This window comes from Anser cygnoides, chromosome 1 (assembly GCF_040182565.1).
Source record: "Anser cygnoides isolate HZ-2024a breed goose chromosome 1, Taihu_goose_T2T_genome, whole genome shotgun sequence".
NCBI classification, from domain to species: domain Eukaryota; kingdom Metazoa; phylum Chordata; class Aves; order Anseriformes; family Anatidae; genus Anser; species Anser cygnoides.
In genome coordinates this window covers 48,409,358-48,423,754 of record NC_089873.1, presented here as the reverse complement: position 1 = coordinate 48,423,754, position 14,397 = coordinate 48,409,358, and the positions used below count along the sequence as shown (strand labels likewise).

The 14,397-nt window shown below is 40.5% G+C and overlaps 2 protein-coding genes across 8 annotated transcripts in view; both read right to left on the bottom strand.

Annotated features, from left to right (window-relative positions):
- Positions 1-2,243, bottom strand: part of NR2C1 (nuclear receptor subfamily 2 group C member 1) — a 57,098-nt gene extending 54,855 nt beyond the window's left edge. Inside the window, exon 1 of one of the 6 annotated variants that reach the window (XM_048061098.2) lies at positions 2,096-2,243. The gene's annotated coding sequence lies outside the window, so the exon portion shown is untranslated. The remainder of the gene's footprint in view (positions 1-2,095) is intronic. The other 5 variants (XM_048061091.2, XM_048061092.2, XM_048061100.2 and 2 more) reach the window with 5 other exon arrangements.
- A 2,733-nt stretch (positions 2,244-4,976) lies between these two features.
- The window catches only part of FGD6 (FYVE, RhoGEF and PH domain containing 6), a 72,731-nt gene continuing 63,310 nt past the window's right edge, over positions 4,977-14,397 (bottom strand). For both annotated transcript variants that reach the window (XM_066994888.1, XM_013182641.3), the window contains exons 18-21: positions 14,160-14,287; positions 13,351-13,479; positions 10,793-10,941; positions 4,977-8,166 (exon numbers count right to left, since the gene is read on the bottom strand). In XM_066994888.1, the coding sequence (XP_066850989.1) occupies positions 8,130-8,166; positions 10,793-10,941; positions 13,351-13,479; positions 14,160-14,287 (443 nt within the window). In that variant the 3' untranslated portion in view covers positions 4,977-8,129. The remainder of the gene's footprint in view (positions 8,167-10,792; positions 10,942-13,350; positions 13,480-14,159; positions 14,288-14,397) is intronic.

Genomic DNA, 14,397 nt, shown 5'->3' with positions numbered 1-14,397 from the left:
AAATTCATTTCAAGTTAAAATCTGAACAACCTTTCACAGAAGGCCCAGCCAAACCAATAAAATCAATTTAAGTATTGATACAGAAAGGCAATTTTTACACCATGATTTTCAGAAAGGCTCATCCTTCCTTACAAAGTCTGCAGTACTGTATCACAAGATACATGGGTCTTGCTCAAGTCCTTCTAATCTCCAAGAACTGGAAATGAAGAGTAATTCTTCAGAAGATAAATCCTTTGTTGCTTTGAGACTGTGGCTGGTAGAATTTAATGCAGCATCCCTGGAATAAAAGGCTGATGACTGGAAGGTATGAATATGGACAGAGCAAGAATTTGATTAACTGCGCCTCTGCAATTTCATCCGTCATTTTTCATGCTTATAAAGCTCTCTTTTGTGGCAGCTTACCTTACACCAATAAGGCATTGGCACAAGTTTAAAATGCCAAAAGCAGCTTTCAACAGCACTGAAGAAAAAAACAGTACATTTAACTGTTTAAAAAAAAAAAAGGACGTTTTGTATCACCAGCACCTAGGTTCGGTATTTTTCAGTTTTCTTGATGGTCCTTGGTGAGTTGCATGCTACAGCCTGTGTGTGTACACTGAAAAAGCAGGGGCACACAAAAACGTTGTGCCCATCACAAACAGCCACCCCCATACCCACGCCCTGCTCACCACTGCCTCGTGGTGCCTCACTGATGCTGCTCACCACTTCCTCACGGTGGATGTTAACATCCCCTCTGCTCTGTGAAAGCAGTTACTCACATGAGAGCTCCCCGACCCATTTCAACCAAAATAACTCAGGTTGACAAAGCTTACTAAGAAAAACTGCTTAAGCCAGGATGAAGGAGGAAAGGGATGCGTACCCTCTGCCAGCTATAGTACTGACAGCTGAAACGCATTACTCCTGCCAGTAGAACAAACACGTACAAGTTAACAACCTGACCCTGCTCTATCCCTTCGTACATAGCTGAGCTCCCCATTTCTGGGGTACAGAAGCAGCTGAGGACTGTGCACCCCATCAAATGCTGGTTATGCTCCTTACATTGCCAGAAATGCAGCTGACCACCACCACACGAAAATATCTGGTCCTGTGATAAAAGAGGGTCTGCAATGTCTCTTGGTGAAGAATTACAGACAGAAGCAGTCAAGCATTTCAGATTTTAAGACTTCCCTCAACCAAGTATCCCCAAGGATAGCTGCACAGCAAGGAGCAAGCTGCAGGCTAACTGCTCTGTGGGAGTAGGACATCTCATGGCACAACTGGCCTCCATGGACTAACAGGCCAAAAAACAAAAAAACTATAGAGTTATTTTCATTCACAAAATACTGTTATAGGAAAAAAAGCATCCAAAATTATAAAGTAGAGAAACAAGAGCCTGCAGGCACACACTGCCTCCCCAGCACAGCAATGTGGTGCTTTGCTTCCCCCACAGCCCCACTGAATACTTTTATTTCTCTTTACGCCAGGCTGATTTAAAACACAGGAGGCTCTCCAACACCAGGCTATGGGAATTGTTGCCCACCTGAGTTCTCCATGACAGGCAGGGAAGCAGCTCTGCCTACCACACCACCCTTCCAAATCCGCCCTGTTATTTACTAGCAGCTCCGGATCAGGGCTTTTACGCACGAAGAGGACCCCACTCAGCTGAGAGCCGTGCCCGCACACGCGGTAACACCGCTAACAAAAAGCCTCCCCCCCGGCTGCAGCGCTCGCCCACCTCCCCCTCCCCAGCTCCACCCCGGGCGGTGCCTCGGGGCCCTGCGGCACCCGCCGGGCACGAAGCGAGGGCGCGAGGCGCGGAGCGGCGCCCGGGGCCGGCCGCCCCGTCACGCCGCGCACAAAATGGCTGCGCGGGGCCGGGCCGGGCAGGGCAGCACCCGGCCGCCCGCTCCCCCCTCCCGGGGCCGCCTCTCCCCGCCGCGGGGCCGCGCTGCCCGGATGCGGGCGGCACAAGCGGTTCCTGTAGGTGAAAGGTCGGGGGGCGCGGAACGGGACGGCACCGGGACGGCGGCGGCACCGCGCTGCGGGGAAGGAGGGCGGCGGCCGTTAATGGCCGCTGGCGGCCGTTACCGCGCGGCCGCCGGGGGAGGCGCCTCACCTGCGGGGCCCGGCGGCGCTCCGGCGGCTTTATTTGGCGGCGGCGGCTCCCGAGCCGGGGGTCAGAGTTCGCGGCCCCGCCCCGCCCCGCCGCCGCGGCTGCGCACGGAGAGAGCCCCCCGGGACGGGGCGGTCCTCGCCCCGCCCCCGGCGGCCGTTAACGGCGCCTCAGGGCCGCGGGCGGCCGTTGGGCGGGGGGGGGCGCCTCGTGGCGCCGTGAGGAGCCCTCGGTGCTTGAGGGCCGCCCCCGGCCCTCACAAAGCGAGGGGCTTGCGGAAGGGGGGCGCTGCTCCGGGTGGGCTCTGGGGAGGCGGCGAGCGCCCCAAGGCTTCCGCAGGGGCGCTGGAGGAGCATAGCGCTGCTCTTCTGCGGGCGTCTGCCTTCTTGTGGCCCGGCCTGGAGACAGCTAATTGCTTAATTTTCGCCAATTACTTTAGTAACCTCGATTTAAAGAGCCTTATTTTTTAAATGAACCTTTTTTTTCTTCTTCCTTTTCCATCTGTTTAATGAAGACTGTATAGCTGTGCTAACAGAGCGGCTGGAACCTAAGGATCACAGAGGCTGTATGCACAGCTTCAGGTTCTGAAACTCGTTTATGCATTCAAACCGTTTTACACGGTTTCTACCGAATCAGATGACATAAACATCAGCCAAAGCAGAAATATATGATCAGACACCACGTAACTTCTAATTTGATACAGAGTCATAGACTCATAAAGGTTGGAAAAGACCTCCAAGATCATCTGTCCAGCCACCCCCCTACCACCAATGTCGCCCACTAAACCATGTCCCTAAGCACCAGGCCCAGCCTTTCCTTGAACACCCCCAGGGACGGTGACTCCACCGCCTCCCTGGGCAACCCGTTCCAATGCCTGACTGCTCTTTCTGAGAAGAAATGTCTCTTCATTTCCAACCTGAACCTCCCCTGGCACAACTTGAGGCCATTCCCTCTAGTCCTGTCACTAGTTATCTGCAAGAAGAGGCTGACCCCCAGCTCCCTACACCTTCCTTTCAGGTAGCTGTAGAGGGCAATAAGGTCATCATTCACACTCTTACCTTGCCAGTTCCTTCACTGCTTTTCCTTCCAACGTCCCACAGCTATAGTTGCATCTAGCAACTCCAGTTCAAGATTGCTAATTCAGTATTTGCAAGCATCATATTTCGCTTTTTGATCAAACACATCACAAAAGCCAAAATTTTTATGGAAAAATGTTAAATTAGAGCAATTAATTTGCTAAGCGTTTCCTGAAAGCATAGAATATTACACCACTCTCAATTTATGGTACCTGTCAATTCCCATGCTAGCCTGACTCGCACGTCCACCTTCTAAATGAGGCTTACAGCAGTTTAATTTAATGCCAAGGAGCTTGCACCAAAGCTCATTTCATACAAGCATTCTAATACCCTCAATAGAGCAGAAATGTCACTAACCAGTGAAAAATGTTTTGATTTTTTTTTAGCAAGTGACCCAATTCATGCTTGGTCCGTATTAGAAAGGCATGCCCATGCAGCTGCGTCAGCCAGGATTATGAGACATCTCTATCAAAAATATGTAGAAGCAAAATCCTTTATGCTGTTACTGCAAGTTACCAAAAGAACTGCTTTCAAACATCCGTCAGAGATGTACAAGGAGGCAGCATAACTAACCTGACAGAAAAATCTCTCCCTTACAGGCCCTGCTGCAATTCTTGTGCGAACAGAAACTGCGTGATTCAGGCATACTTTAATAGATGCAGCAGAATTGGATTTTGCAAATTTGGATTTTGCATTTATTAATGCAACACCCTTCATCTATATAGATGCAAATCTCCTAGTTCTTTAGGATGCTTGTTTCTTAGGATCCTTTCTTTGCCAGCAGTATGTCTATTCATAACGATGTGCTGAAGAATTAATTTCAACAAATTCAAAACAAAGCTTGAGTATCAGATGCAGTAACCAGCAAGAAGAGTAGGATGATGGAATTACTTTCTTTTGCAAAAAATAAACATGACCACAGCACCAGGAAAAATTCACATAGTTGTGACTGAAGAGGGGGAGACAAAAATCCTATGTCCTCACAAAAGTAAGAGACAAAATGATTTCTGAGCAATTCTCAACATAAGACAGGAGAATAGCCCTTTTATTTAGCATCTTGTGGTCCAGAACTGACTTATCTCCACCAATAAACGTTCAAGACAATTCCATTAATGAAGTGCTTTCTCTTTGGATTGATGTATCCTCGTCAGCTGTTGCTGCAGCTGCAGGTTCTGCTCACATCCCTGTAAATCACACTGCATTGTAGCACATGGGCAGAGGGAGCCTCGCTCAGCCTTGGGCTGATGAAGCTCAGGGCTGTCATTCCCCAGGGCTGGGGGTGGCTTCAGGAGATAAAGCTCCACTACTTGGTGTCCTACAAGGTGGGACTGCGCAGGAGCAAATTTTTGGATTGTTGCACTTTGCCTGCAAACTGGCCTCAATAGAAAACAAACATCATGAACTCGGGGGATTTTAGTTCGAGGGGCTGGGGAAGAAGGAACAGTAAGCCAAGAACTACACGGCAAGAGGTAGCTAAGGAAAGACAGCAGGGCAGGAAGGTGGAAATAATTTTCATGGCAAACACATCATCTTCGTAGTAAGTGTGAGTAGTGTCTTGGCTGACGTGAGCAGGACCACTTAAAACCGCTGTATCAGGTGGTCAGATCCAGCAGCAAGCTGTCGGTCTGTGTGCACAGCTTACACCTTTTCGTACTTTTTTCTGTTTGTAAGGGCAAAGCATAGCGTGGACTTCCAAGTAAGACAGATGTGCAGGATAATGGCAGCAAATTCTGCTGCCTGGAAAGCAGTGAATGAATGAGTTATACAACACACAAAAGCCTGAAAATATTTCAAAAACAAACACGGACTCAACTAACGTGAATTTATTTATACAAAAATGATACATATCCACAGGAATATTTACAACAACTTTAAGTTGTTTTCATTTACAAAATAAAGATTCCATTCTTTCATTTAGACAGTACAATTTGTGACTGCTCCAAATAAAAGCATATTTAGATGGTAAAAAACAGGGGACAGCAGTTATGGCAAACATGCATTGAATGTGTCTTTCCAAACATTCTCCTTACATTTGTCCTGGTTTCGGTTAAACCACAACAACATTATGATGCAATACACATAATTTGGCAATCGACTTTCACACACAAAAAATATGTAGTAAAATGTTTTCCAAAGTTGCTCAGCTATCCCTTTGTTTCAAGTCCGTTGGGGATAAAAGAAAGTTTTAAGTCAAAGATTTCTTAAAAGCAATTCAGGATCCTAGACTTTTCAGTTATCCTAGAACAAAGATGCTAGAACTAATCTTCAATGCTAATGTTCGTCTCATACTCTACTAACCAATCTTAAATTAACAACGATAGATGCATATAACAAGAGGTAGCCAGGTGTTTAATAACTACTGGTTGTTTAGTGAATTTTCTAATGTAAGGGTCAAATCAAGAAGCGACTTTACTTCCGATGGTAAAGAATCAAAATGGGAGGCAAGGTGGAGAAATAGAGTAACACTTTGAAAAGCAACCACCTGAAAATGTTATGAAAGAAACTATGTTTGGGGCTCTTCAAGTGATAAAAAGCACTGGTGCTGGAGAAGGGGGGAAAAGAAATATTCAAACATGCTCATAAAGACTATTTCATTTGTTTCACACATAGACAGCAATATGTGCTCTACTGTTTTTAAGGCTCTGTTCAAATCCATTCCTGTCACAGACAATCTGTTGATTGATCTCTGCTTCTGGAAGAAGTCCTCTGACTTCTACGCTATTTTCTTGCTCTGCAACTAATCACTGAGAGGTAGTTTGTCGCCACACAGGAGGCAGAACTTGGGCACCTTACTCAGCCTGTGTTTTGACTTTTATTGCTCTGTTTCAGTTTTGCAGCACAGAGATCAATATCAGACCATAAATTAAAACTAAGTGAAACTTGCTCCTACTCAAATTTCTTATTTATTTGCCAGTTCATGGCTTCCCATCTTAGTTGGTGTGCAGTCCATATAAAAATATTAAGAAGCTCTTCTCCTTGATAACATCAACTGGAACAGCTACGGCACATCTATGTTACACTAGTATCAGATTTATTTTGGATACAGTAAAAACCATGTCAGAAATCACCCTGAAGAGACAAATTAATAGCTTACTTGGCTTCAGTCAGCAGCTGGTTTTGAAAAACTAAGTAAAAGCCCTTTATATATAACAAAGGAATATTTATTTATCATGTTTGCATTAAAAGAAAGAGTGAATAAAGGCTTTGATCCAACTCCCACTGAATTTCAAACACTGTCTGGTCAAATCTCTAGCATTCATCAGAAAAGCCGGATCTACAGCCTGAAGTCCCTGATTCAGAAAGGTTCTTTACTGAAATGCTTGAAGTCAATGAAATTATACTCAGATACTCAATGCTAAGCATTAGGCTCCAAAGCCTACTACTAACCTAACAGCAGCTCAGGAAAATCAAGTCTCTTCAGAGCTGTCTATGTTAGTATTTAGACCTTGAGGTATTTGAGGGCATACAAGAATTTTGGCTTGCATTTTCATTCATGGTCTTTATGTGATGACTACTATTCTATCATCATTTTCTTTCCTTTGTCAGGCCTTAATAAAGTTATTAACATGTGCTTAATTGCTTTTAATGCCATTTCCACAACTAGTTTGATTAAGAGGACTACCAAAAAATGTTGCATACAGTAAAATTAACTGGCTACATGTGCATCGCTTTTGACATAAAAATGGCTTGCTTTCATGTGTCGTTCATAGTTCTAGTTCCATTTATGCTATTACAGTGATAACATCTTTTCCAAAACTTAAATAGAATAAATGCACCAGAATCATCAGCAAATATTTCCTAATGAGGTATACTGACAATTTTCTTAAAGAAAAAAAAAAAAAAAAAAACTAAAACTGAACTGTGTTGTAAAGTGTCAAACAGAACAAATCATAGTGTAAACATAAGGTATTTCAAAGAATGGTATACAATTTCATTGCCATCTGCACTAAAAAAAAAAAAAGAAGCTGTGTTTTCTGGGTATGGCAATTCCAGTTCAAGCATATTATTTAAATATACAATAGTTTAAGTTTCTGGGAGATGGGGTCCATATATATTTGTTTAGTGTTCTTTGAACAATAGTTTACACAGTCTTTCATAGGGCATACAGAACTCATTCAACACAATTTTGAAACAATGTATTTAATCTTTTCCCTGTACGCCAAAAATGTATTTTTACTCTGCTTTAAATTACTAATGGAAACATACAAGAAAATATACCCTGAAATTGTTTGAAAGTAGCTCATTTAGTCTCTTTGGCATCTGTAGTACTGTAAAAGCTCTACTGCTTTCTCTCTGTAATTGCAAAGTCTGTTTTAAAATGTTTGTCCATTTTCTATTTTTTCATAATTGAACTGTACTAGGTAATTGCTTCTGCGATACAGAATTTATTGTACTGTTTTAATCAGTATGCATGATTTCAACTACCATTCAAGAAAAGGAGCAGCATTTTATCATACAACCTCTCATAAAGGAGTTTACATAGCCAACAAATATCCAAAATCTTTTAAATTCCTATTCTGATCTGTTTTTGTTAAATTGCAAGCTGAGTATCAGAAACTCAAAACCTATATACAAATCACAAGGAACTACACAATTGCAATAAATGAATTGTTGTTTTAAAAAAAAAGTAAAAAGCACAAACTTTAGGAGTATGTTGACTCACCAACCTGTCATTCTGAAAACAAGGGAAGTTTGGACCTCAATGCAAACCTCGCAAACAATTTTGACCATTAAAGTAAACATCGGAATTTAATAAATAACACATTTTGTAACAACATAGAAATACACACAATTCTTTTAAAAAATATTACCTTACGCTAAAAATGCATCAAACCCTAATGCTGACAAATATACATTTTTTTTTTTTAGGTTGACGTGGCAGGATTCACTTTCTTGCAACAGTTGCTGTACTCTGTTTTACCATCATCCCTGGACATTTTGGTTCAGTCTTGCTGACACTGCTATAATATTGTGCCTTCTTGAAAAGCTTCTATCCACCTATTGGAAAATTAAACAATGTTATGAAGTTGCTGGTAAAACCGCAAATCACGCTGCCCATCCCCTACAGATTCACACAGCAAGTAACATCCTACTTCCATTACCAGTTGTTGTTAGTGCAAATGCCAGAAATCTATCCAATGAGTTCAAACCTACCACAGGGCTTGCTAAAAACATTAAGTATCAGTACAAGGCCAGATGACTTTTTTTTTTCCCACACTGAAGTTACATGCATAAAGAACAAACGAAGCTGGGGAATCAAGTGTTCAAAAAGCAGGAAAAGCCAAGGTTACATCAACTTTAATAACATGGCTTTCATAACATATACCTTTTTTTTAAAAAAAAGGCAATATACCCTTCTGTGATATCACTTCAAACATGATCTAGGATGAATCAGGGCACTACAGGAGCTGAGGTAGCTGCCTGCATCGCCCAGGCCTGCTGCTTTTGCCCCCGGTACAAGGACAATCCTGAAGGACTACTGGGGCTGAGGGAGGAAGCTGCGGGGAACATGGGCTGAGTGGAGGCACGCTGCCTTCGCACGATGACAGAGTTTCTAAGCAACTTCCCCTGTATTCACACACACAATATGTACTACGACTAAACCACATATTAACAGATACTCTGCACATTGTATCTGTGAAAATACCAGTGTGTGTAAGGGAGGGATGTCCCAGACCGCTGATGCCAGGTGCCTCAACCTGGAACTTCCAAGTTAAAAGTAAAGTAAAAGTGTCTGAATGTTATCTATTTTACAGATATGCTGGCTGCTCCTGCTTGATTACAAGGGTGATAGACATCCTCACCTTCTGCACAATCTGCAAAAAATCAATGTTTCTGATGGAAAAATCAATGTTTCTGAAGCACTCTGATACTACACTGACAAATACAGTAAAAAACTTAATAATTCTGTCTTTTGAGTGAGGGCTGAATCGTGTGCATGTGAAGTTAAGGGGCCCACATACTGATGATAGAACAAATGCTGATAGCTCAAATCGCTATCCGTTACTTTTTAGGGCTCACTATGTTTTCCACTGTCATATATTCATTAAAAATAACTAAAATGCTCCATGGAATAAAAGTACAACAAATTCATAAACAGTTTCAGCATTGAACGTAGTACTGGACTAAAAAAATTCAAAGCCTAGCAAAAATAAACATCCATTAAAATTTATTACTGCACTTAAAAAAATACATTAGATATTTCTTAGAGAAAAAAACATAGTGTCCCCTAATGAAAACAGGCCAACAGAGTGTTGTTTGTTCTTTTAATGCTATCAAAACAGCATTTATTTTGCAAGTTCAGCATAAATCTACTAAGTCTACTTGGAGAGAGTTTGCAATGTAAGGTAATGTTATTCCTAGCCTCAGTAAAATAGACCACGTTCAATTACAATTTTTCCTTCTGATTGCAAAAGCCATCGTCTGATTTGGAAAACAAAGCTATTGGAGGCCTTGGGATTTTTTTTTTCTTTTTTTTTAAAAAAAACTTTTGTTTTGTATAGTGCAAATGAGGACACAGTGGAAACAAGAAAATACTGCCTTAATGGAAACATTTGCATGCATCTGCAAGACAAAATACTCCCCCAACAATCTAATGAAGACCGTATATAGAGAAGTATCATTAAGTATGTTCTCCGCTGTTCAAAATTTCCAGTTGTCATGGGTACTTTGGTTTTTTTTAAGAACATCCCTATTTGCACAAAACTATACCTACAGCAATTTGAATGCTTAAGTAGTGATAATGGACTAGTTGGCCAATGAAATCTATTTTATTAATGTAAAATTCACTTGGGAAAGCTGCATTGAAATCCATCAGATACACTAGGTATGTAGGCAAGACAAATGTATTGCTTGCGTGCTCATTTCTAGTTTACTCCATGATTCATATAGCAAATAGTGTGGGGGTTTTTTGTTTTGTTTTATTTTTACTAATTAATGACCACATTTCAAGGTTATTTTATATAAAATAAACACAGTATATAAATTGATAAATATGAGTCCAAATTCAGACACAGCAGCAGAACTTAAAGCAGCTTGTGTGAATGTTCTCTGCATTCAGGCTTTTCATCTGAGCATGTTAAGCAAGCCTAGATGCTCATGCACATCTGCATACACAGTTCACACTTCTGTACCTTACTTTTTAGGTATATTATATTTAGGTATATATTCACTAAAAATAACCAAAATTTAGAGCTGGAAATAAAATAAAAACAGGGACAGACCAGTTAGCTTTTTGAACACATTTTGAAGATTTCTACAAAGGTAACGCATTCCATTTTCACTTGAGCAGACCAGGTAAAGAGATCATGGAATAGGCTATGAAAAAGAAAGACTTTGTATTTTATCTTGGACTTTTCTGGGTCTAAGAAGCCTGCATCTTCATTTAAAGAAAAACAAAAACAAAACACAATGTTTTGCCCAGTTCCACTCCATTTTGATTGCCTTTTCAGAAGTGCTAATGAAACCAGGACCTGTGTTTAAATAATTTTTATTTTTTTTTAATCTGCTTATATAATATGCACCTACTGTACATATGCTTAATCCATTAATATTAACATTTATGATTTCTAAAACATTTTTTTCCTGGAAAACGTAAGAGGAATTAATTCAAATAATTTCTTACTTTTGAGCTGAATGGGGATCATCTGCTTTGAATATGTAAAATAAAGTGTTTTTGTGCAATAAATGGAACACTCTAGACTCTGAGTTTTCATCTCGGACTTCACTGACTGTGAATCCCAGTAAAGGCTGGCTCTCTAGCGCTGCCACATCCTAGTTTATGGAGGAAAAAAATTGAACAAGACAAAATTAGAGCTGGTAAGATATATTAAACAATGCATTTAGACAATATTCATGCACCCTACCATTGCAACAGATTATACAGCAAACAAGTTGTTACAAATACTCATGCACAAAATGCTGCTTTTTTTTGAATAGTCTCCAGGCAGGAAAATAACAAAACCTCCCAGACTGCAATACTGCTGTTCCTCATTTTTTTTCTGATACCATCTACCTTGTCTGTCACTGTATACTCTCATTATTCTGCCCGGTAAGGACCTCTTATATCAAAAGATCGGGCACCATCTGGCTGCAGACCAAAAGTCCATCTAGCCTAATACTCACTCCACCAACAACCTTAGTAAGTTTTCACGTCTTAAGAGGGACATGAGGTGCTCTTAGCTGCACGGAGCATGCTAGATGGAGGAGCAATGGATGTAACTTATGATCTCAAGTACTGTAGTCTCACTCCAGATGGTTTTGATGGCTAAACTTATTTTGCTTTCTGATGCTGAAAATTAAAAGGATGGAAAAAAAGAAGTTGCTCAGTGTTCAAAAGTGATTGGCTAGGAAAGAGTGAGAACAGAAGCTATGCCTTTTAGCTACTCTTCCTTTAATTTCAAAACATGGCTAAAATGCAGCCTTTTGCCTTCCTCATTCGTCTCAAATACTTCATTTTTTAATACTCTTATCTTTTAATTAATAAAGACACTGCACAGCATTTTGGGGAAAAGAAATATTTTCATCCCGTGCAAATTCCAAAATATTCTTTTGTAACTAGGCAAGGTCCTGCAATGTTTCTGCAGGACCTTTCTCTACCTGTAATTTATAGAGAAAATACACAAAGAATGTGCACAGATGCTGATACATCAGGTGAAGACTGTGGTAATGGCCTTTACACTAAAACAGCAGTATCCTATGAAAGCAGCATTTCTTGAAGCTGGAAAACAGTCAAGTAAGGCAATCTATTTTCCTATCTATATCCTTATACCACTGAAAAGTGATCTTTTTACCACTAATTGTTGTATCACTTGGAATCACTGAAAGTGGCTTAAGTGGGATTTCCTGGCTAAGACTATGTTGGACCAGCCACCACACCGGCCCTTCAGACTCTCCAAATAACCGCCTTGCTGGAATGAATGAAGAAAAAGGATGGATATTTCTCAGTTTAAAGAAAATTGGAAAGAGCTAACTTTATGATTGTTAGCTGCAAATTGAAGCAACTCTGGAAGGCTGGTGTCTCAGGGGAAGTCAAGCAAAAAATGTTTTAAGATGACTGTCACGGACTAATATGCCTGTCTTCACAGTTGCTGAGGTTTCCTTTTTAACTGTCAGAAGAGAGACAATGCTCCAAAATATTTTTTTCAAATCTGTGCAAAAGTAATTACTTTGTACATAATTAAGATATTTTTAGAACTACTTGATTATTTACTATTGCTAATATTCTGGTGGGAGTAACATAGTTCAGAAATGCTAAAAAAAGGTTTGCACTGGAGCACTGCAACCCAGTAGCAAGTCTGAACACAAATGCCTGCTCAAACCAGAAAAAATACAGAGTAGGGCTGGAGTGGGGGTGAAGAGTAATTCTTTACGTGGTCAGAATAGGTTGGGCCTTACCATTTTTAACAAAAGTGAGGGACAGCAATACCTTTAAACAGGTGGTTTGTATATTACAGCTTTCAAGAGCAAAATCAAGCTATCCCCTATAATACAAAAAAAAAAAAAACCAACAAGATCTTCCAGCTATACAATACATCCATATATGGTTGTAAAGCATTATAAGATGTGACAAAACTACAGCACCCTCAGCACAAGCTGGGATGTGCAGAGCTTATATATATTGGTTAGATTATTCCATTATTCTGTACTGTAGTAGAACTGCACATTCTAAATAAATAAGCAAATGCCATTAGACAAGATGCGTTTCTTATTTAATATACAGTGCTGCAGTAGAAAATAACTTCAGGCTGGAGGAGACGGTTTCAGGTCAAGAGGTTTAGTTTGCTCATTTTCCATGCATCCAAAATACCTCATAGAACTACAAAACAAGCTATTTCCAGATGCTTTTATAATGTTTTATAATATTGGCTTTGCCACTCTTCCAGTGTGATGCATCTAAACAGGCCCCCATGTATTCAACTGACTCAGAACAGACCTATAACCGAGCAACGGTGTGCAGTGCAGAGGTACTCAAAGCTAAGTCTTGAATCAGAAACAGCACAGCTTTACTAGTTTATTATCGTACCAAGCTCACTGGGCCTCTTCAAAATACTATATTGCAATCAGATCAATTACTATTAGGTGATCTAACTTTATAGCCTGTTTCTAGATGATAAAAATAACGGATTGTTACAAATACAGTATTATCACTGGATATTTGATTTCTAAGAGGTCATCTCTTACCTCACTAGCAGCATATGTGTATAGCACCTTGTTTTTTATAACAAACCATAGGTGTTTCCATGGTTTCTTACTGCCCTTAGATCTGTGTAAGTAGCCACTCATTGTAGAGTCTTCTGTATTTGCTGAAACCTGTAATGAAAAGAAACCCCAAGAGGATGTATACATTTGTCCAGGTTTTTCCAGTAGAGATTTTTTAAAAACAGATCTTCAGAACCCTGTCCTGTTGAAGACACAAATTCTATCCTCATCTCAAGTTAATATTGGTAATTAATTCAGATGGCTGAAAGAAAAGCAATTTTGTCGGCCACCATCTCTCAGCCTGGAAGAGAGCTTTCTGCAGTCACTAAGAACTGGAAATTAAATTGGATGCAACAGGATGAGAGGGCTGAAACACTGAGACCCACATACATCTGCAGAACACACATTGCTATATAAGAAGGCAAATTACTTCCTCCCATTCCCAAGACCTCCGAAGTAGGCTGGCAGTTTAGCTCTATCTTTTCTAATTGTAAGCTGACAGATGAGTTGGTGTGGGAGTCTTCTAAATTACTCTTGGTGCAGAGATAAATCACAGTTCTTTGAAACACAGGGAAGCAAGGAAGAAATTACAATTCCAGACTATCTAAATCACAGTCTTATGCAGTTTATGCACTTCTCCATAGCTCAGGATCCTGTCTGTGTAAAATTGAGGCCCAAATCACTGTTACAGGTGACTTTTGACTTTGGATTCTAAAGACAGTTAAAATATGGGATTATTTTCTGTTGTTAACATTTTAGATATAATTACTTTTGATCAATAAAGCACTTACTTCTTTGAGGGCTGCAGGAATTTTTTTCTGCTTTCTTCCAGAGGGAATACTTTGTAATACTGTAGACAAGGCACTTGATGGAGATTTATGGTTGACTGGGGATCCGCTTTTAGGAGTGCATTGGTTATCTGAAATGCATAGGATGAATATATTGCTTCCATATCAGAGATGAATAAACAGAAGCAATGACTATTTTCTAAAAAATCAGCTGATATTTTTATTCTGATCATAGTGTTTC